The 20,986-nt window shown below is 40.6% G+C and overlaps 1 protein-coding gene across 5 annotated transcripts in view; it reads left to right on the top strand.

The window, feature by feature from the left end:
• Window positions 1-20,986, top strand: part of LOC126174781 (axotactin) — a 567,513-nt gene that overhangs the window by 236,204 nt on the left and 310,323 nt on the right. For all 5 annotated transcript variants that reach the window (XR_007535484.1, XR_007535485.1, XM_049921127.1 and 2 more), the window contains exons 4-6: window positions 1,367-1,534; window positions 7,857-8,109; window positions 18,094-18,278. Coding sequence is in view for 3 of the 5 variants with exons in the window: in XM_049921127.1 (XP_049777084.1) it covers window positions 1,367-1,534; window positions 7,857-8,109; window positions 18,094-18,278 (606 nt within the window). In the remaining 2 variants the exon portion in view is untranslated. The remainder of the gene's footprint in view (window positions 1-1,366; window positions 1,535-7,856; window positions 8,110-18,093; window positions 18,279-20,986) is intronic.

Consider the following 20,986-nt stretch of genomic DNA (forward strand, 5'->3'; position numbering starts at 1 on the left):
ATTTATCACTAACTCTACACCAAGAATCACCAAGTGACGTTTGTTTTCATGCGTAAAAAGGAGTTATAAGTTTCGTTTGACATATTTTCAGGCTTCTGCAAATACGGTTCAAAAGAGTTTTAAACCCATGAACTCATTTTCAGTTTTGAATTTCCCTTTTCAGAAAAATACGTCCCAAAAGATGTGCGCATTTTGTGGAAACCCTGGACCAGTTCTTCAAGTATTTCATTTGGCAATTCTGCCCTCTGACCAATGAACACATTCAGTTTTAAAAATCCGTCTACTACTCTCTTGCCAGCACAATCCAAAAATCTAACTTTTTAAAGTGGTTATCATGTTATTAGTTACTGTTTCTCTTGCTACCGTTTCTCTTGTGAAGATAAATTTAATTCATTAACTTTTCCAAATATATCGGCCTAAAAAGGTAGTCTGAACAACCAAGTCTCATCCCTCGAACGTCCGCAGCTCGTGGTCATGTGGTAGCGTCCTCGCTTCCTACGCCCAGGTTCCCGGGTTCGATTCCCGGCGGGATCAGGGATTTTCTCTGCCTCGTGATGACTGGGTGTTGTGTGCTGTCCTTAGGTTAGTTAGGTTTAAGTAGTTCTAAGTTCTAGGGGACTGATGACCATAGATGTTAAGTCCCATAGTGCTCAGAGCCATTTGAGCCAATCATCCCTCGAACGTTCTTATAATTTAAAAGAAATTTTTGTCATAAAAGCTTGTAATTCAGCTCTTAGTTTGAATAATCTTATTGAGGTCTTACACTGTGATAACCATCTAACCTTGGTGTGGAACATTAGTGTTTTAAGTATGCTCCCATAATCTTCACACAATATTGAAAACAATCGACCTGTTTGGTAAGTCTTCCCTGACCCAGGATTCTGGGCTACTTTTCCAAGCTGTCCTTATTTCCTAAACGTCATCAGTCCCATTTCATCGTCCCTCTTCCTTCCTATTCAACCCATCTGCCAGAAGAAGAAGCCACGGGCTCAGAAAGCATGCCGATTTCCGTAACTTTGTATGTGTGTTTTCCTGCTTGGTGAGCTGATTTTTTTAACCATCTAGCTACATTATATTTTCAAAAACTTATTATTATCATTGATAAATACAGCGACTGTTATATAAATGGCAATATGGGTGGTGCAGTTGGCATGTACACACCATGTTTTCACTCATTGCAAATGATTGGTTGAATGTACTCTAAGGCTGTTAGTCATTACAGGGAAAATAAAGAAGCTTGAACTCTCACAGTGAATCCAAAAAGATGTGTGTGACCTGGCAACATTTGAATTATCTCTCTTTTTTTAAGTTATCCTTTCTGTCTTCTTTGCAAGGTGAGGTATTTGACATACATGTTTGTGTTCAGACAGATGTCACCAGCCACCAGAACGAGGAGACTGTACCGATTATGTTCACAAATGGTTCTACAGTAACAAAACTGGTAAATGTGAAACATTCATTTATGGTGGCTGCAGAGGAAATGACAACAAATTTGACTCAGAAAATGAGTGCAGCCTTGCCTGTGTTGAGGGATGTAAGTAATCATTTGTTGCTATTTCCATCATTCAGATTTTGCCCTGTTTATTTCCCCCACTCCATTTATTTCTTCCAATTTTGCTTCATGCTTACCCATTCATTACTTTTTTTCTAAACTGCAGATATTATTTGTTTTCATTTTATTGAATCTTCCTTGGGCACTTTCTCTGTCTTGTTTGCTCTCTCTCTCTCTCTCTCTTTCCCTCTCTCTCTCTCTCTCTCTCTCTCTCTCTCTCTCTCTCTTCTTTATTGTGTGTAACATATAATAATAATAATAATAATAATAATACTCTATTCAACATATGTATAAAACAGATTACAATTCTTGATAATAGTACAATAATACATTCTTCTCAATGAATCATTGATTAACAAAATGATTAAATTACAAGTAAAATGGTTTGCTTAACACTATTTACATATTTTTTCGAATCACTTCTTATTCTACATGTAAGTATGGTATTCTTCTAATGTGTAAAATGGATTTTGTAACAGGAATTTCTTTAGCTGAAATTTAAGCTTCATTGTGGGTAGGTTCATAGCATAACATTACTGGGCAGTGCATTGTTTAACTTTAAAACTACTTTTGTGGACCCTTTTCATAGAGTGCTGTTCTGTGGCTGCTGGTGTAAAATTTTTCTTTGTTTCTGGTATTTTTCTGATAAAAATCAGAACAAATGTTGGGCTGCAGTCTTTTAACAAGTAATATTGTTTTCAGTATGTACATGTTTAATATGGTTAGTACACCAGTTTTTGGAAACAAGTCTCAGCATGATTCCTTATATTTTGCTCCATAGATGATTCTTATAGTCCTTTTCTGAAGTAGCAATAGCTTATTTAGATTTGCTTTGGTTGTTGCTCCCCAAATTTCTATTCTGTAATTCAGGTGAGAGGAAAATAGAGCATGGTATGCAGTCCTTAGGACAACAGTGTCTTTGCAGAACTTACTAATCATATTAATTGCAAATATATTCTTAGACAACTTACAAGCTAGAGTGTCAACATGTGTGTCTCATTTTAGATTGCTCTTTGAATTGTTACTCTGAGGAATGTTACACTGTACTCTTTTTTTTACTAATTCATTGCCTACGTGTAGTTTAATTTCATCATTAAAATTACTGTTGTTAAACTACAATAAGATATATTTTACTACTGCTTACATTTAAGTGGCTTTCATTAAAGTGCTGAACAATTTCATTTATCATGTTATTACAGTGGGTCTCTAGTTTGTTTATAATGCTAAACTGGTGCACTTCCTGTTTGCATGCAGTGTGTTGTTATCTTCATTACTATGGATGGATACTAACTTAGTTTTTCAGATAGGCAAATGGGAATGGAATGGAAAGAAAGGAACATGTCCCTGATGCCCTGTATTAAGATGTGAATGAATTGTGTATTAGCATTATCAACTAACTTGTTAGCAATATATGTGTACATAAAAGAGAATTGTATACATTGTATAAATCCTTGTGGAACTAGATCTCGTCAGTAACTATGTACCTGTGTCTATGACTTTGTTAACTTTTTATTATGTTAACTTTTGTTGGCAGTATGTTTTATTGTGTGTCTGATATGATTTTAAAATGATCTGTGAACAAGTATGCTTCTAAGTAGATCTCATTCTTTGGCCCTGAAGATACTGCTGCTACATCATGGAAATTTATGAAGGGAGACTGTAGGGTGACATACCATCCGATATACAGTAGAAACCCCTGAGACTGTGCAGTTCACACATTTCTGAAGAACCAAATTAAAATGGTGAAGCATTTTCCTTCCTAATTGTCACATTCTTCAGCAGAGAATCGGAGGAATACGTGCCACAAATTGAAAAGTTTTTTAAACTAGTGTATTCAGTACTGAAACAGGACTGTTACTTCTAGTATCATAACACACCTTTAGCCAATTAGTCAAAAGCTTACATACTAATTTATGGCAGTAGGCTTCATGACCCTGATCACATTCCAAGTGACTTTGTCTCACTTCTGAAAGTGAAAATTTTCATGAAAGGATGACAATTTGTAATGTATGGAAAGCTTCTACCATACATTCTTGGAATATTCAAACAGTGGAGAAACAGCATAAATTATGATGATTGCTTCTCATCACATAGAGGAAGCACAGAGTGACCAACAACAACACCTAAAAGCACAATTCACTTTTAAATGTGCATGTCTGCCGCTAAACACCACCTATGCATAATGAGTTACAATCAGTTCCAATTTATATTTGCAGAGTATTAATGTACTCTTGGTAATTTTGTTATAAATGAGTGACTTGTTAAGATGGTAGGAACCATAATATATGATATGTTCTTGCATTCTGCCTGCAACGTGATCCGTATCTGCTTGTAAAAATAGCAAATGTATATAGTATAAGTATCTCCACATTAAAAACAAAAATGACAGCATTTAGTGAATGGGAACTAGTCAGGGCCAAACTAGTCATTAATAACAAATCAGTATAGGAAGTTAAGCTAGAACCCAGTCCCACATACCATTCCTGCATTGTTGACTGGCTCATGGAAGCCCCCCAGATGGTCTTACCATCAAATTACCCATCTTCAGCTGCAACACCTACTTCCACAATGATCTCCATCTATTCAGATTCTGCCAGTCCTTAGCCCTCACCAACCTAGTCTTGCAGAACCATGTACATCTGGCCCAAACCTCCATGCAATACTATCTCTCCATCCATAAAATTCTGCTGCTCTGCAATCCCAAATTCCTGTATCCCATCTTTCACATTGAAACTCTTGCCCTCTAGGAACTAGAGCAGCATGCACAATGCCACCTCAGAAGCCTCTCGAACCTGTTCACCTCTACTCCCACCATGGACTACCACTATCCACCTCTGCTACAACACCTTCAAATCTCCTCCACATCCCCTCATAACTGACAAACCATGCCTCACAGATCTATTACATTTAACACATCCTCAGAAACTTCCTTCCAACATCATAAAGAATACAGAACAAAAACAGCTCCACAACACAGTTATGTACCTTCCAAAATCCTTAGTCCCACAAAAGTATCAGCCCTTTCCAAAGGCCCTAACTTTTGCCTCACTCCCAAATTCAATCATGCTGGACTTGTTAAAAACCTTTTATCCTTCTCCCCATCTCTACAGTGGAAACACTTTTTTGCCACCAACGCTACCAATCAGACATAACCCAAAACAAATGTTGAACCCTGCCTGACTCATTTCACTCCTCCATTCAATGGTGATCCACCCCCACTGCCTCCAAATCACGCCCTGTTAACATTCCATAACTTCTTAACTAGAGATTCCCCAAACCCTTCAACATGCAAGCTAACCTTGTATTTGCAGAAAGAACTGCAATTCACCACTCAAAAACTGCTCCTGACTTTACAATCCTGTCTGCAGACAAAGGCATCACCACTGTAGCTTTGAACTCCAGGGATTACCTGGTGGAAGGACTCCACCAGCTGCCAGATTTCCCCACCTACAAACCCTGCCACAGTGACCCCATTCCCATAGTCTTTCCTCACATCCTTTGGCCCATCCCATAGCCTCTTACTTGAGTTTCTCTCTCTCTCGCTCTTACCTACTCCATGCTTCCTAAAGTCCATAAACCTAACCACCTAGGAAACGCTGTTGTTGCTGGTTACTGTGCCCACATAAAGAATGTCTGCTCTCCTAGACCAACACCTTCAACCTATTACCTTCAACCTACCTTCCGTCATAAAAGACACCAACTATTTTCCTCCACTGACTCTTCACAGTTCATGTTCCTTCACCACATTGTGCACTGCTTATCACCTTCCTTAACACTAACATCCCTAAAGCCCATGGCCTCACTGTTATTGAACACTGCTCTTCCAAATGCTTGACAGATTTCGTACCTACAACCCCCTTCCTGGTCACGATGACCAATTACATCCTCAGCCACAATTACTTCAACTTTGAGGGCAAAACCCACAGACAAATCCATGCTATGACCATGGGCACCAGCAACGCACCATTCTATGACAAACTATTCATGGGCCACCTAGAGGAGTCTTTCCTAACCACCCAGAATCCCAAACGCCTCACCTGGTTCAGATTCAATGATGACATCTTTGTGATCTGGATCAAAGGTGAGAAGACTCTATCTGCAGTACTCCAGAACCTCAGTGCCTTTTGCCCCATTTATGTCACCTGGTCCTCCTCAACCAACAAGCCACCTTCCTTGATGTTGACCTCCACCTCAAATATGGCTACATCAGTGCCTTCATCCATATCAGTCCTACTAACCACCAGCAATACCTCCACTTCAACAGCTGCACTCACTCCACATCAAGAAGTCCCTTACATACAGCCACTCATTGCTGTCACCTCTGTCTTGAGAGGCAGTCCCTCTCCAAATATACCAAGTGTCTCACTGAGGCCTTAACAGACCAAAATTACCCTCACAATCTTGTACAGAAACAGATCTCCCATGCCTTATCACTACAGTCACCCACCACCTCACAAAGCCCCACCCTCTGGCCACAAAGTGGCATTTCTCTTGTGACTCAGTACTACCCAGGATATGAACAGCTGGATCACATTCTCTGCAAGGGTTTTGATTACCTATCGTCATGCCCTGAAATGAGGAATGTCCTACTCACTATCCTTCCCACAGTGGTATTCTGCTGTCCACTGAACCTACACAGTATCCCCATCCATCCCTCCTCCAAACTCCTTGCCTCATGGCTCATATCCCTGTAATAGATCTAGATGCAAGACCTGTACCATATATCCATCCATCCGTCACCACCTTGTCCAGTCCAGTTACAGGCATGACCTATCCCGTCAAAGGCAGGCCTACTTGTGAAACCTCTGTCCACATGAATGACCACCGACAAACTGTGGTCAAGAGACAGCCGGATCACCCAGTTGCTGAGCATGCTGCCCAACAAAATGTTCTTCACTTCAATGAGTTCTTCACAGCCTAAGCCATTTGAATCATTCCTAGCCACACCAGCTTTTGTGAATTGCGCAGGTGGGAACTCTCCCTGCAATATATCCTACATTCCTGTAACTCCCTGACCTCAATCTTGATTAGCCCTGTACTTCACCCCACCTATCCCCTTTCTTGCTCCCATTCCAGCACATACAGACTTCTATTCCATCACAGCATCCAGTCTCTTTACTTTCCTCCTTTTCCAACCCCACACTCCCTGCCACAGGTCTAACCTCACAACTGCACCTTGCTGCCCTACCCTGTCCCCACCACATCCTTGTATGCTCCCACAAACAGCACTTTACTGTTCCCCGTCCGTACCCTGCTACCCCTCCCCCTCTCCGCCCCAGCCTCCTCCTTACCATATACTGCTTCCCCATCATGAACAACTGATCGCAGTCCAGCCTCGGTGGCCAGAGGCAGTGCTTGTGTGTGTGTGTGTGTGTGTGTGTGTGTGTGTGTGTGTGTGTGTGTGTGTGTGCTTACACAAATCTGTATGTGTGTGTTCTGTCTACTGTAAAAGAAGGCTTTTTGGTGCCTGCGACTCAACATCTCCACTATATGTGAATAGTAATATGTCCTTTTCATAATAATATCATTATTCCATCCTGGGTTTTCCATGGTTTGGAGTTAACAAATTCCTTTGTATTTAGTTTTATATTATATAAATGTCAAATTATTTGAGTAGAAATCTGCAGAAATTCCTGTGTATTGTTTACAGAAGCAGCTTGCCGTTGCTGTAACTGCATATTAACATGTAACTTGCTTGTTCCACATCCATAAGGGCCCTCTTCATGACTGGATTTACAGAACACAGTGTGTGAATGAATGAATGAATGTACAGTGTAGACAAATTAAATTTTGCTTGCTGATAGTTTGTAAATTAGGTTTTGGAGTTATAATTGGTATTAGATAGCAACATAAGTAGATGAAGCAATAGGTGTTTGCTTAAGGAGAGACAAGTAACATGGATGAAGTGATACGAACAATAGCGAAAGATGTGTTGATTTCTGCAATACTTTTCCACTTTCTCTGTTAATCATGAAGTATTTTGTATCATTAAAAATATGCTGTGCTCAGTCCTTATTTTTCATTCTGACATTCTGTTTTCCCAATGATACAGTGTTTCATTTACCATACTTTTGATTTGTGCTTCTATGGTATAATCAAATTCAGTAAAGTAAATCTTACTCATTCTTATGTTACATTACGCATGTCAATTTCCTTTCACTTATAATCATATCTTTTAATTGTGCTGGAAAGTGTTCTAACATATAAATTTGGAAATTATTTTTCTTAATAAAATGCATTAATTATTCAAAAATAAATGTTAATGAAACTGTGGAACAATTATTAATTTCATTGTCCTCTTCAGTTGAGCCCCCAGAGTACATGCTACCAGAACAAAAGACAAAAGATGAAAAGCCTCTTGTCACTCACAGCATGACTACTTCAACAACAGTGTCACCTTACATGATCCCAAAAACAACATTACCTCCAGTACCAATCAATCAGAGAGGACCAGAACTTACTTTTGAAGAAACAGGTCACCATAAAGTCTTCATGTTTGCCAAAAGGAACACATACATACAACTTGATGGAAATCACATACCAAATTTTCAACTAAGGTAAGTAATGAAAGCTATTCTCTTTATTTTACTCATGCAGTTTAAGATTTTGTATAGTTCTCACCAGTAGATGAAAATGGAACATGATATTAATGAGTTATAAGCTGTGCCACCATTAAGAGAAGGAGAGGGATGTAGTGACCTACCAAAGCTGGGGTCATTAGAGATGTGACACAAGCTTGGATTGGATAATGATGAGACAGGAGATATGTAGTGCTCTATTTGAAACAAGCGTCCTAACATTCACCTTAATTTGAGCTAGTGACAATACGAGCAACCTAAGTCTCTGTGACTTGACAGGGATTGGACCCATGCTCTGCTTGTAGATCAACTCATCATCAGAGTTCAATACTCAGAAAACTAAGTCATTATGTCATCCAAGATGTTTATTCATGAACTCTGAAAATCCCTTGGCTTGGCAGCACCACTGGCTAGCCTTTGGTAACAGGGGCGGATCCAAGGGGGGGGGGGGGGGGGGCAATGAGGGCAATTGCCCCCCCCCCCCCTGGTGCATGACCGATCTTTTTTTTTCCGACTGGTTTAGGGGCTGATTACGTCGGCCTATCTAGTATGTTTTACTTAAGTCGAAGATGTAAACAATGGCACGCAGTTTGATGTAACAATTCAAAAAGAGACCTTGAAACCTCTTCCATGTAGCGAATAAACTACAGAAGAAACAACTATACTTACGAATAAAATGATAATATTCGCTAAGGCATGAGTGATCTGTGTCCCTTTTTTAGCACTTTCCCCGCAGTGCATATGTAAGATTTTGTTTCTAGTGGCAATTTGCAAAGAGATGGTGTTGATAATTAAGCAATGAACACCGAAGGAATACTTGAAAATATTCTCATTAGTTGCAAATAGTGAGAACCTTACGACAGTCCCTTTTATTCTGCAATTGCACGTTTTCGATTTGGATGAATGCTTCTCCCCCATTTTGGCTTTTTTCTCACTTTTGATGCGGTATGTGAACAAACGATAATTAGCCAAATGTAATAATGTACACGAAAATAACATCTGTGGATTCATTCACAATCCATTCTCTCATATGGTAAGAATATAAATGTTACAGTCAGCAGATTCAAACAGATACTGAAATCTAGGAAACTCAGATTCATTTCTCTTTCCCCAAAGTGCAGAGGGCAACTCTGCCAAGGACTGAGGAATGTCTGCTTGTGTCTGTGTATATGCGGATGGATATGTGTGTGTGTGCGAGTGTATACCTGTCCTTTTTTCCCCCTAAGGTAAGTCTTTCCGCTCCCGGGATTGGAATGACTCCTTACCCTCTCCCTTAAAACCCAAATCCTTTTGTCTTTCCCTCTCCTTCCCTCTTTCCTGATGAGGCAACCGTTGGTTGTGAAAGCTAGAATTTTGTGTGTATGTTTGTGTTTGTTTGTGTGTCTATCGACCTGCCAGCGCTTTTGTTTGGTAAGTCTCATCATCTTTCTTTTTAGATATATTTTTCCCACGTGGAATGTTTCCCTCTATTACATATACACTCCTGGAAATTGAAATAAGAACACCGTGAATTCATTGTCCCAGGAAGGGGAAACTTTATTGACACATTCCTGGGGTCAGATACATCACATGATCACACTGACAGAACCACAGGCACATAGACACAGGCAACAGAGCATGCACAATGTCGGCACTAGTACAGTGTATATCCACCTTTCGCAGCAATGCAGGCTGCTATTCTCCCATGGAGACGATCGTAGAGATGCTGGATGTAGTCCTGTGGAACGGCTTGCCATGCCATTTCCACCTGGCGCCTCGGACCAGCGTTCGTGCTGGACGTGCAGACCGCGTGAGACGACACTTCATCCAGTCCCAAACATGCTCAATGGGGGACAGATCCGGAGATCTTGCTGGCCAGGGTAGTTGACTTACACCTTCTAGAGCACGTTGGGTGGCACGGGATACATGCGGACGTGCATTGTCCTGTTGGAACAGCAAGTTCCCTTGCCGGTCTAGGAATGGTAGAACGATGGGTTCGATGACGGTTTGGATGTACCGTGCACTATTCAGTGTCCCCTCGACGATCACCAGTGGTGTACGGCCAGTGTAGGAGATCGCTCCCCACACCATGATGCCGGGTGTTGGCCCTTTGTGCCTCGGTCGTATGCAGTCCTGATTGTGGCGCTCACCTGCACGGCGCCAAACACGCATACGACCATCATTGGCACCAAGGCAGAAGCGACTCTCATCGCTGAAGACGACACGTCTCCATTCGTCCCTCCATTCACGCCTGTCGCGACACCACTGGAGGCGGGCTGCACGATGTTGGGGCGTGAGCGGAAGACGGCCTAACGGTGTGCGGGACCGTAGCCCAGCTTCATGGAGACGGTTGCGAATGGTCCTCGCTGATACCCCAGGAGCAACAGTGTCCCTAATTTGCTGGGAAGTGGCTGTGCGGTCCCCTACGGCACTGCGTAGGATCCTACGGTCTTGGCGTGCATCCGTGCATCGCTGCGGTCCGGTCCCAGGTCGACGGGCACGTGCACCTTCCGCCGACCACTGGCGACAACATCGATCTACTGTGGAGACCTCACGCCCCACGTGTTGAGCAATTCGGCGGTACGTCCACCCGGCCTCCCGCATGCCCACTATACGCCCTCGCTCAAAGTCCGTCAACTGCACATACGGTTCACGTCCACGCTGTCGCGGCATGCTACCAGTGTTAAAGACTGCGATGGAGCTCCGTATGCCACGGCAAACTGGCTGACACTGACGGCGGCGGTGCACAAATGCTGCGCAGCTAGCGCCATTCGACGGCCAACACCGCGGTTCCTGGTGTGTCCGCTGTGCCGTGCGTGTATCATTGCTTGTACAGCCCTCTCGCAGTGTCCGGAGCAAGTATGGTGGGTCTGACACACCGGTGTCAATGTGTTCTTTTTTCCATTTCCAGGAGTATATATATATATATATATATATATATATATATATATATATATATATGACAGGTATTACAAATGTCTGCTTGTGTCTGTGTATGTGCGGATGGATATGTGTGTGTGTGCGAGTGTATACCTGTCCTTTTTTCCCCCTAAGGTAAGTCTTTCCGCTCCCGGGATTGGAATGACTCCTTACCCTCTCCCTTAAAACCCACATCCTTTCGTCTTTCCCTCTCCTTCCCTCTTTCCTGATGAAGCAACCGTTTGCTGCAAAAGCTTGAATTTTGTGTGTATGTTTGTGTTTGTTTGTGTGTCTATCGACCTGCCAGTGCTTTTGTTTGGTAAGTCTCATCATCTTTGTTTTATATATATATATATATATATATAATAGAGGGAAACATTCCACGTGGGAAAAATATATCTAAAAAGAAAGATGATGAGACTTACCAAACAAAAGCGCTGGCAGGTCTATAGACACACAAACAAACACAAACATACACACAAAATTCAAGCTTTCGCAACCAACGGTTGCCTCATCAGGAAAGAGGGAAGGAGAGGGAAAGACAAAAGGATTTGGGTTTTAAGGGAGAGGGTAAGGAGTCATTCCAATCACGGGAGCGGAAAGACTTACCTTAGGGGGAAAAAAGGACAGGTATACACTCGCACACACACACATATCCATCCGCATATACACAGACACAAGCAGACATTTGTAAAGGCAAAGAGTTTGGGCAGAGATGTCAGTCGAGGCGGAAGTACAGAGGCAAAGATGATGTTGAAAGACAGGTGAGGTATGAGCGGCGGCAAATTGAAATTAGAAATTAGCGGATATTGAGGCCTGGCGGATAGCAAGAAGAGATGATATGCTGAAGGGCAAGTTCCCATCTCCAGAGTTCTGACAGGTTGGTGTTAGTGGGAAGTATCCAGATAACCTGGATGGTGTAACACTGTGTCAAGATGTGCTGGCTGTGCACCAAGGCATGTTTAGCCACAGGGTGATCCTCATTACTAACAAACACTGTCTGCCTGTGTCCATTCATGCGAATGGACAGTTTGTTGCTGGTCATTCCCACATAGAACGCTTCACAGTGTAGGCAGGTCAGTTGGTAAATCATGTGGGTGCTTTCACACATGGCTCTGCCTTTAATCGTGTACACCTTCTGGGTTACAGGACTGGAGTAGGTGGTGGTGGGAGGGTGCATGGGACATGTTTTACACCGGGGGCAGTTACAAGGGTAGGAGCCAGAGGGTAGGGAAAATGGTTTGGGGATTTCATAGGGATGAACTAAGAGGTTACGGAGGTTAGGTGGATGGCGGAAAGACACTCTAGGTGGAGTGGGGAGGATTTCATGATGGATGGATCTCATTTCAGGGCAGGATTTGAGGAAGTCGTATCCCTGTTGGAGAGCCACATTCAGAATCTGATCCAGTCCCGAAAAGTATCCTGTCACAAGTGGGGCACTTTTGGGGTTCTTCTGTGGAAGGTTCCGGGTTTGAGGAGATGAGGAATTGGCTCTGGTTATTTGCTTCTGTACCAGGTTGGGAGGGTAGTTATGGGATGCAAAAGCTGTTTTCAGGTTGTTGGTGTAATGGTTCAAGGATTCCGGACTGGAGCAGATTCATTTGCCACGAAGACCTAGGCCGTAGGGAAGGGACCATTTGATGTGGAATGGGTGGCAGCTGTCATAATGGAGGTACTGTTGCTTGTTGGTGGGTTTGATGTGGACGGACGTGTGAAGCTGGCCATTGGACAGGTGGAGGTCAACGTCAAGGAAGGTGGCATGGGATTTAGAGTAGGACCAGGTGAATCTGATGGAACCAAAGGAGTTGAGGTTGGAGAGGAAATTCTGGAGTTCTTCTTCACTGTGAGTCCAGATCATGAAATTGCATCAATAAATCTGTACCAAACTTTGGGTTGGCAGGCCTGGGTAACCAAGAAGGCTTCCTCTAAGCGACCCATGAATAGATTGGCGTATGAGGGGGCCATCCTGGTACCCATGGCTGTTCCCTTTAATTGTTGGTATGTCTGGCCTTCGAAAGTGAAGAAGTTGTGGGTCGGGATGAAGCTGGATAAGGTAATGAGGAAAGAGGTTTTAGGTAGGTTGGCAGGTGATCGGCGTGAAAGGAAGCGCTCCATCGCAGCGAGGCCCTGGGCATGCGGAACTTTTGTGTACAAGGAAGTGGCATCAATGATTACAAGGATGGTTTCCGGGGGTAACAGACTGGATAGGGATTCCAGGCATTCGAGAAAGTGGTTGGTGTCTTTGATGAAGGATGGGAGACTGCATGTAATGGGTTGAAGGTGTTGATCTACGTAGGCAGAGATGCGTTCTGTGGGGGCTTGGTAACCAGCTACAATGGGACGGCCGGGATGATTGGGTTTGTGAATTTTAGGAAGAAGGTAGAAGGTAGGGGTGCGGGGTGTTGGTGGAGTCAGGAGGTTGATGGAGTCAGGTGAAAGGTTTTGTAGGGGGCCTAAGGTTCTGAGGATTCCTTGAAGCTCCGCCTGGACATCAGGAATGGGATTACCTTGGCAAACCTTGTAAGTAGTGTTGTCTGAAAGCTGACGCAGTCCCTCAGCCACATACTCCCGACGATCAAGTACCACAGTCGTGGAACCCTTGTCCGCTGGAAGAATGACGATGGATTGGTCAGCCTTCAGATCACGGATAGCCTGGGCTTCAGCAGTGGTGATGTTGGGAGTAGGATTAAGGTTGTTTAAGAAGGATTGAGAGGCAAGGCTGGAAGTCAGAAATTCCTGGAAGGTTAGGAGACGGTGATTTTGAGGAAGAGGAGGTGGGTCCCGCTGTGACGGAGGACGGAACTGGAGGACGGAACTGTTCCAGGCCTGGAACAGTTCCGTCCTCCGTCACAGCGGGACCCACCTCCTCTTCTGCACTTCTGCCTTGACTGACATCTCTGCCCAAACTCTTTGTCTTTAAATATGTTTGCTTGTGTCTGTATATGTGTGGATGGATATGTGTGTGTGTGCGAGTGTATACCCGTCCCTTTTTCCCCCTAAGGTAAGTCCTTCCGCTCCCGGGACTGGAATGACTCCTTACCCTCTCCCTTAAAACCCACATCCTTTCGTCTTTCCCTCTCCTTCCCTCTTTCCTGATGAGGCAACAGTTTGTTGCGAAAGCTTGAACTTTGTGTGTATGTTTGTGTTCGTTTGTGTGTCTGTCGACCTGCCAGCACTTTCATTTGGTAAGTCACATCATCTTTGTTTTTAGGTATATTTTTCCTACGTGGAATGTTTCCTTCTATTATATATATATATATATATATATATATATATATATATATATATATATATATATATATATATATATATATATATATATATATATATATATATATATAATTATGTTGTGTGTTTTGTTAGTGTGGTGCACACTGTTGTGGACAGTGCAATGGCACCACTGTTATCACAGAACACACTTCACTGTGTTTAATAAACAATTACGCAGACTGTGATGATATATTGCTTCTTTCTGTTCTGCTGATAAGGACATGTATTTGACTTCTGTAGTTGATATAGCAACCATTTGTTGCTGTTTCGAATTTCATGAAACTGCTACTTCAGCTAAGTTAAAAATATAGTCACTCATTGATAGAGCTCCAATGCATAATTAGCAGCACACAAGCCTTCAGTTTTGATTGCCTCACTTTTTCAGAAAATTATTCCTACATTGATTGTGCCTTTGATGTATCTTGTAATTTGCTTGACTGCTTCCCAGTGGATTTTTTCAATAACTGGATTTGAATGTACTGTCAACTCTCCCAGCATATTCAACGCCTAGTCTTTTTCTTTGAGGGCAATATAGGAGTGACTCAATGACGTCTGGTAAGGAATAAGATGTAATACAAGTTCTTCCTTAGTGAACAATTTTTCTTTGCAGTTTTGTAACGTTAAGTCAGATTTGACTGGATAAGCAACTGGTTTGCAATCTTCCGATCCAAGTACCATGAGTATGTTTCATGCACATTTTTGCTTTGATTGATGCTAATCGCCCAATGTTTCATTTTGATTCTGATGCCAAGACACCAGCTGAGTTCAAGAAGAACTCTCATCTTAAATTGATTCATTAGTTCTTTCTTCCACCTGCTTATTTCTATAAGAGGAGATTATCAAGTCATCTACATAAATGGCCAGAGCTTCTCAGCTCTGTAGTAAATTCAGGGATTGTAATCTGACTTCTTTGGGTTCATTTTATGTAATGTTACATCCAACATCTCATACTAAGCATGTGACACATGTTTTAGACCAAAAATTAGCTTTTTAAGGCTAACAGCATATGAAATGATGACTAACAATGGACAAAAACGTGCTATCTAGCAAATAGCATTTTGCAACAAAATGAGCCTTATTAAGTTCAGTTTCACCATCTTACATTTCTTTGAGTTTGAATAACCATTTTGAATTGAATGCCTTTGTGCCTGTTGGTAAATCAGTCAGTCTCATTTTCAACTATGATTTGTATTCATCATTTAATGCTCCCTTCCATGTTTTGCAATCATCGAAATTCATTGCTTCTTTATATGAATTTGGTCCAGAAATACTACTAAAACAAGGAAAGTCATTGTTAAAATCATTGGGATTGCAGTTTGAACATCCATGTGTCCATTGTCGAATCAAATCCAGCTGTGAGAGCTAATGGTGTGTGAAGCAAACAGTGATAAACAACAGGCAAGAATGTTTTATCAAAGGCAACTCTTATTATCTGGGAATAACATTTTGCAACAAAATGAGCCTTATAATGTTAAATTTCGCCATCTGACATTTCTTTGTCTTTGAATACTCAATTTGAATTTTTTGCTTTTCTGCCTGATGGTACATTAAAGTCCAAGTCTCATTTTCAAGTAATGACTTATGTTCACCATTTAAGGCTTCCTTTCATTTTTGCAATCATGATGACACATTGCTTCTTTATACAAATGTGGCTCAAAAACACTTGCAAAATAAGTAAAATCATCATTAAAACAGTTGGGATTCGATTTTCTTTAATGTGATGATTTTCTGATTTCTGACTGCACAAGTTCTGTGTCTGAGTGATCGATGGTATTATCTATGTTGCATTCACTGTCTGCTAAGTGTCACTTTGTGCCAGTTTGAGATAAAGTGCATTTCTGTGGACATCAGCTGCCACCAGTTGAGAGCTGCCTGTATTGGTATTGGCCATCAGATTACTGTCCATGGTGCTTTTTCCAGTTGCATTTTGAATTTTTTATGGATTGCACATCAATAACCTTCACAATTGTCTGTTGCGAATTTGAATTGTCTGCTTTAGAATCATAGCAATAGCCAACAAAGGTAATTTTCTTCGATTTGTTTTCTAACTTGATTCATTTTTCTTACAGTACCTGTAGAAATATTCAACACCCAAAGATTCATAACTGATGCATATTTATTTGGTGACCACACCCTAATTCTTCAGGACTATCATTTTGAATACCTTTTATTGGAGATCAGTTCTTCAGATAAATGAGAGTGGTAGGGCTTCAGCCCAAAGCTGTTTGCTTACACTGCTTAAAAAGTTGGCTTGAAAGAATGAAATTTTCATACACATTATTTCCAGGAACACAGATTATCAACACTATTTATTCAGTGATATATATACAAAACAGACCAAAGATTAAAAAAATAACATCAAACTGCTATACAAGGCATCAGCAAAGGAAAAAAAAAAACATAGCTGTTCCCAATAAAATCTCTGGCCTTCCACTCTTTATTGGTCCAGCTGTAGCAATGAAATAATTTAGTTACTAATACATACTAGAGAATTATGAGTTTTCAAAATATGTTCACCTTCACATATTGAAGTCAGAGACCTTATCTTACAGGTGCATTGTAAAGCCAAGAATAAGACATTCTGAAGTACACATCTTCTTACTACCATACTGAATAGTAGCAATATTACCTAACCACCTTAGTTTTCTGGTTACATGAAATATGTACTTAAGATGTTCTCAGCATGCACTAGGTAATTTTCTGTGGAGACTCAGTGCTAAAGATCGATCGTCTTTTATGCTTTTATTGTCCTTGTTCCAGTGGTCCATCCCCACAAACCAAAATAAGGCTAAGATGAGCTACATTAACTGCAATTCATTCAAGATAATTACTGCCTTCCTCTTTATTTACATGAATAATTGATGTATTACATTTAGTATTTTGTGAAGTTGTGGGGAAAAGTAATGCCTCCAATTTTTTTTTCTGTTCTCAGTAGTGCTTGAAGTATTATATGTCATGCAAGTCATTACTTGGTCAACTTCACTGACACAAGTTGCAACCATCTACCACTAGAGGGCTCCAAATAGTAGCATGTAACATGGTGACATGTAACATAACTATGTCAAAGCATGAGAAACAGCATGATGTAATTGAATTTCTAACTGCAGAAGATTTTGTTCACACATGGTGCATCTGCTACTTCAGCTTGACACTGCCAGAACACATGAAAGTGCTGAGACATCTGCAACAATCAGATGCCTTGGGTTCACTGTCATAGATCATCCTCCAAATAGTCCTGACTTGGCCCCCTCACATTTTCATCTATTTCCAAAACTTAAAGAACACCTTTGAGGACTTCACTTTGATAGTGATGAAGCAGTGCAAGCAGTGGTGAGATTATGGCTCCATCAACAAAGTCAAACGTTCTACAGTGATGGTATCAATGAACTAGTCTCTCGTTGGGAGAAATGTGTTCACCAGGGTGACTATGTCAAGAATTAAGTATGTAGACATGAAGAATAAAGATGTAGAATGTTAATAAAATTTGTTTTGTTTTAAAAAGCTTTAAGAATCTTCATGTAAATTTTGGGACATTGCTTTTTAGCATGCCCTTGTAGTAGCACTTATTACAAAAGTAGTAATTGCTGTCACTTACCATTATTAACACACCTGATCCTGATTCTTTTAGTACTACTACTATGACTGGTGCTGTTCATAATAGCTAGTCACCGTAGTAGTGGTGACGATGTGGTGGTGGTGGTGGTGGTGGTAGTAGTTGTAGTAGTAGCGGTAGTAGTAGTTTTTGTTGTCACAGAAAAACTGTTAATTGTCCATTATTTCTCATCTTGGTTTCAGGCTTTGCCGTCAGATCTCCTTTCAGTTTCGTACAAGATTACCTCATGGGCTGCTGGTATATCATAGTGTCAAGAATCGCCCAGAAGGACTAGATCCCTATGCACTGTATGTTATAGTTGAAAAAGGACAGCTGAAAGTTGTGCATGTTTTTGGAAAGGAGTCTACCTCTCTTACTGTGGGGGAAGGTAATAACACTTTATGTAATGTATCAAGCATAGTGTCAGAAATTTAAATATATAAACAAACACAATGGAAAAGAAATAGGTGATGGCCACACCGTTGATAAGTGTACTTTTTTTGTTATCAATGTATTTATGTGAATTTCTATTAAACAGGCAAACTGAAAATTCTAGCACATACATCAACATTTAGCAGACAGTTTGATTTCTTGTGTAGTGTAGTATTAGTACTTGGCACAAAAACATCTCTGACAAAGATTCCAACAGTGGGAAGAGTGTGTACAGAGATGGATGTATGAATGGTCACAAGGTTGTTCACCACTCCTTGAACTGGTTTCCTGGAGGAAATCTTCAAAAAAATCAACTTTGAAAATAACAGTTCACCCGATAACAATTCACAAGAGGTGTATGAGGTGTCACCATGTGCCATCAATGAATGAGTGAGAAGTAATCTTGCACCCCCATCCATGCTCCTTTTTATGATCTGCAGAGTGTAGATGTAGATAAAATAAAACTCATCTACATCTTCATGAGTGTTCTAAAATTCACACTTATCTGCCTGGCAGAGGATTCATCAAACCACTTTCACACTATTTGTCTACTGCTCCACTCTTAAACAGTGCAAGTGAAAAAATAAACACTTAAATCTTTCTGTGCAAACTAAGATATCCTTATTTTATTATGATGATCATTTCTCCCTATTTAGATGGGCTTCAGCAGATACTTTCACATTTGGAGGAGAAAGTTCATGATTGTAATTTCAAAAAAGGATCGCATTCCAACAAAAAACACTTTAGTTTGATTGCTACCCCAACTTGTGTATCATATCCATCAAATTTGTCCCCTGTTTCACAATAACACAAAAACAGCTATTCTTCTCTGAACTTTTTCTAAGTCATCCATCAGACCTATCTGGTAAGACTCCCATACCACACAGCAATACTCCAAAAAAGGACAGACGACTGTAGTGTAGGTAGTGTAAAGTGAATTTGTTGCATCTTCTGACTGTTCTGCCAATAAAATGCAGTCTTGGTTCACCTTTCCAACAACATTATTTATTTGATCATGCCAATTGAAGTTGTTCATAATTGCATCTCTAAGTATTTCATTGAATTGACAGCCTTTAGATTTTTGTGATTTATTGTGTAACCAAAATGTAATGGATTTCTTATTCCTTTTAGTACTCATGTGAGTGAGCTCACACTTTTTGTGCTGTATAGATATCTTGTCTGTCTTTTATGTTTTCATAGCTTAACTAGGTGGTTAATGACAGCATCATCTGCAAACAATCTAATAGGGCTGGCTGCTCAGATTGTCATTTGTAGAGGTTAGAAACAGCAGAGGGTCTATAAAACTTACTTGGGAAACACAGATATCATTTCTGTTTTTCTCTGTGACGTTCTGGCAGTTACTATGAAGTGTGACATTTCTGACAGGATATCACAAATCCAGTTCCACAACTAAGGCAATACTCCTTAAGAACCTGATTTGGTAAGAAGCAGCTTCTGAGGAACAGAATCGAAAGCCTTTGGAGAAGTCAGATTATGGAATCAATTCGAGACCATCTGCCTGTCATTAGTTCATGACAATAAAGAGCTTGTTGTGTTGCACACAAGTGAAATGTTTGGATCTTATACTGCCTGTCTGTCATTAGATCTTTTCTTTGAGATATTCATAATGTTTAGATGTCGCATTTGTTCCTAAATCCTACTGCAAATCCACACCAGTGATACGTCTCTGTAATTCAGCTTATTACCCCTATTTCCTGTCTTGAGGATTGGTGTGATATGTGCGACTTCCAGTCTTTAGGTATTGATCTTTCATTAAGTGAGTACTTCCATATAATTCTTAAGTATGGAGCTATTATATCTGTGTACTCTGAAAGGAATATACAATCTGGACAGAAGGTTTCCATTTTCTAAGTGATCTGAGTTGTTTAGCTACACTGAGGATATCTCCTCCTAAGTTACTAATTTTGGCAGCTGTTTTTGATTTGAATTCTGAAATATTCATTTCATCTTCTTTGGTGAACAATTTCAAAAACTGTATTTAGTAACTCCACTTTAGTGGCACTATCATCTATTTTGCAGTGGAGGTATTTATTATGCCTTGCCAATGGTGTACTTTACATATGACCAGAATCTCATTGGATTTTCTGCCAGATTTTGGAACAGAAATTTATTGTGGAAGCTGCTAAATGCTTCTCGCTTTCATGTCCTATTAATTTATTTGATATAAATCTTTTGACTGCTTTCGATACTACTATTTCTTTGAACTCAGGTTACAAGTCTGTTCTTATGTAGTTAGCTCAGAAGAAATGGACACTGATTTTTAGGAAGGCATCAAGTGAATTTTTATCTGCTTATTTTAAATAAATACTTATTGCATTTTTTGATGAGTTTGAATGTTACAGTATTCAATCTCACTACAATGACCTTGTGGTCACTAACAGCCGTATCCATCATGATGCTTCCTATTTGCTCTGGATTATCTGTTTCTAAGAGGTCAAGTATCTTTTCATAGCCATTTATGCTTCAAGTTGGCTCCTAAACTAATTGCTCAAAATAATTTTTGGCAAAAGCATTTAGTACAAAGTTGGACAATGTTTTGTGCCTACCAACAGCTTTGAACATGTATTTTTGCCAACATATCAAGGTTATATTGAAGTCACCACCAATTATAATTATATGGGGAAGGGTTGTACCTATTTGAGA

Source organism: Schistocerca cancellata, chromosome 3 (assembly GCF_023864275.1).
Source record: "Schistocerca cancellata isolate TAMUIC-IGC-003103 chromosome 3, iqSchCanc2.1, whole genome shotgun sequence".
In the NCBI taxonomy this organism is placed as follows: domain Eukaryota; kingdom Metazoa; phylum Arthropoda; class Insecta; order Orthoptera; family Acrididae; genus Schistocerca; species Schistocerca cancellata.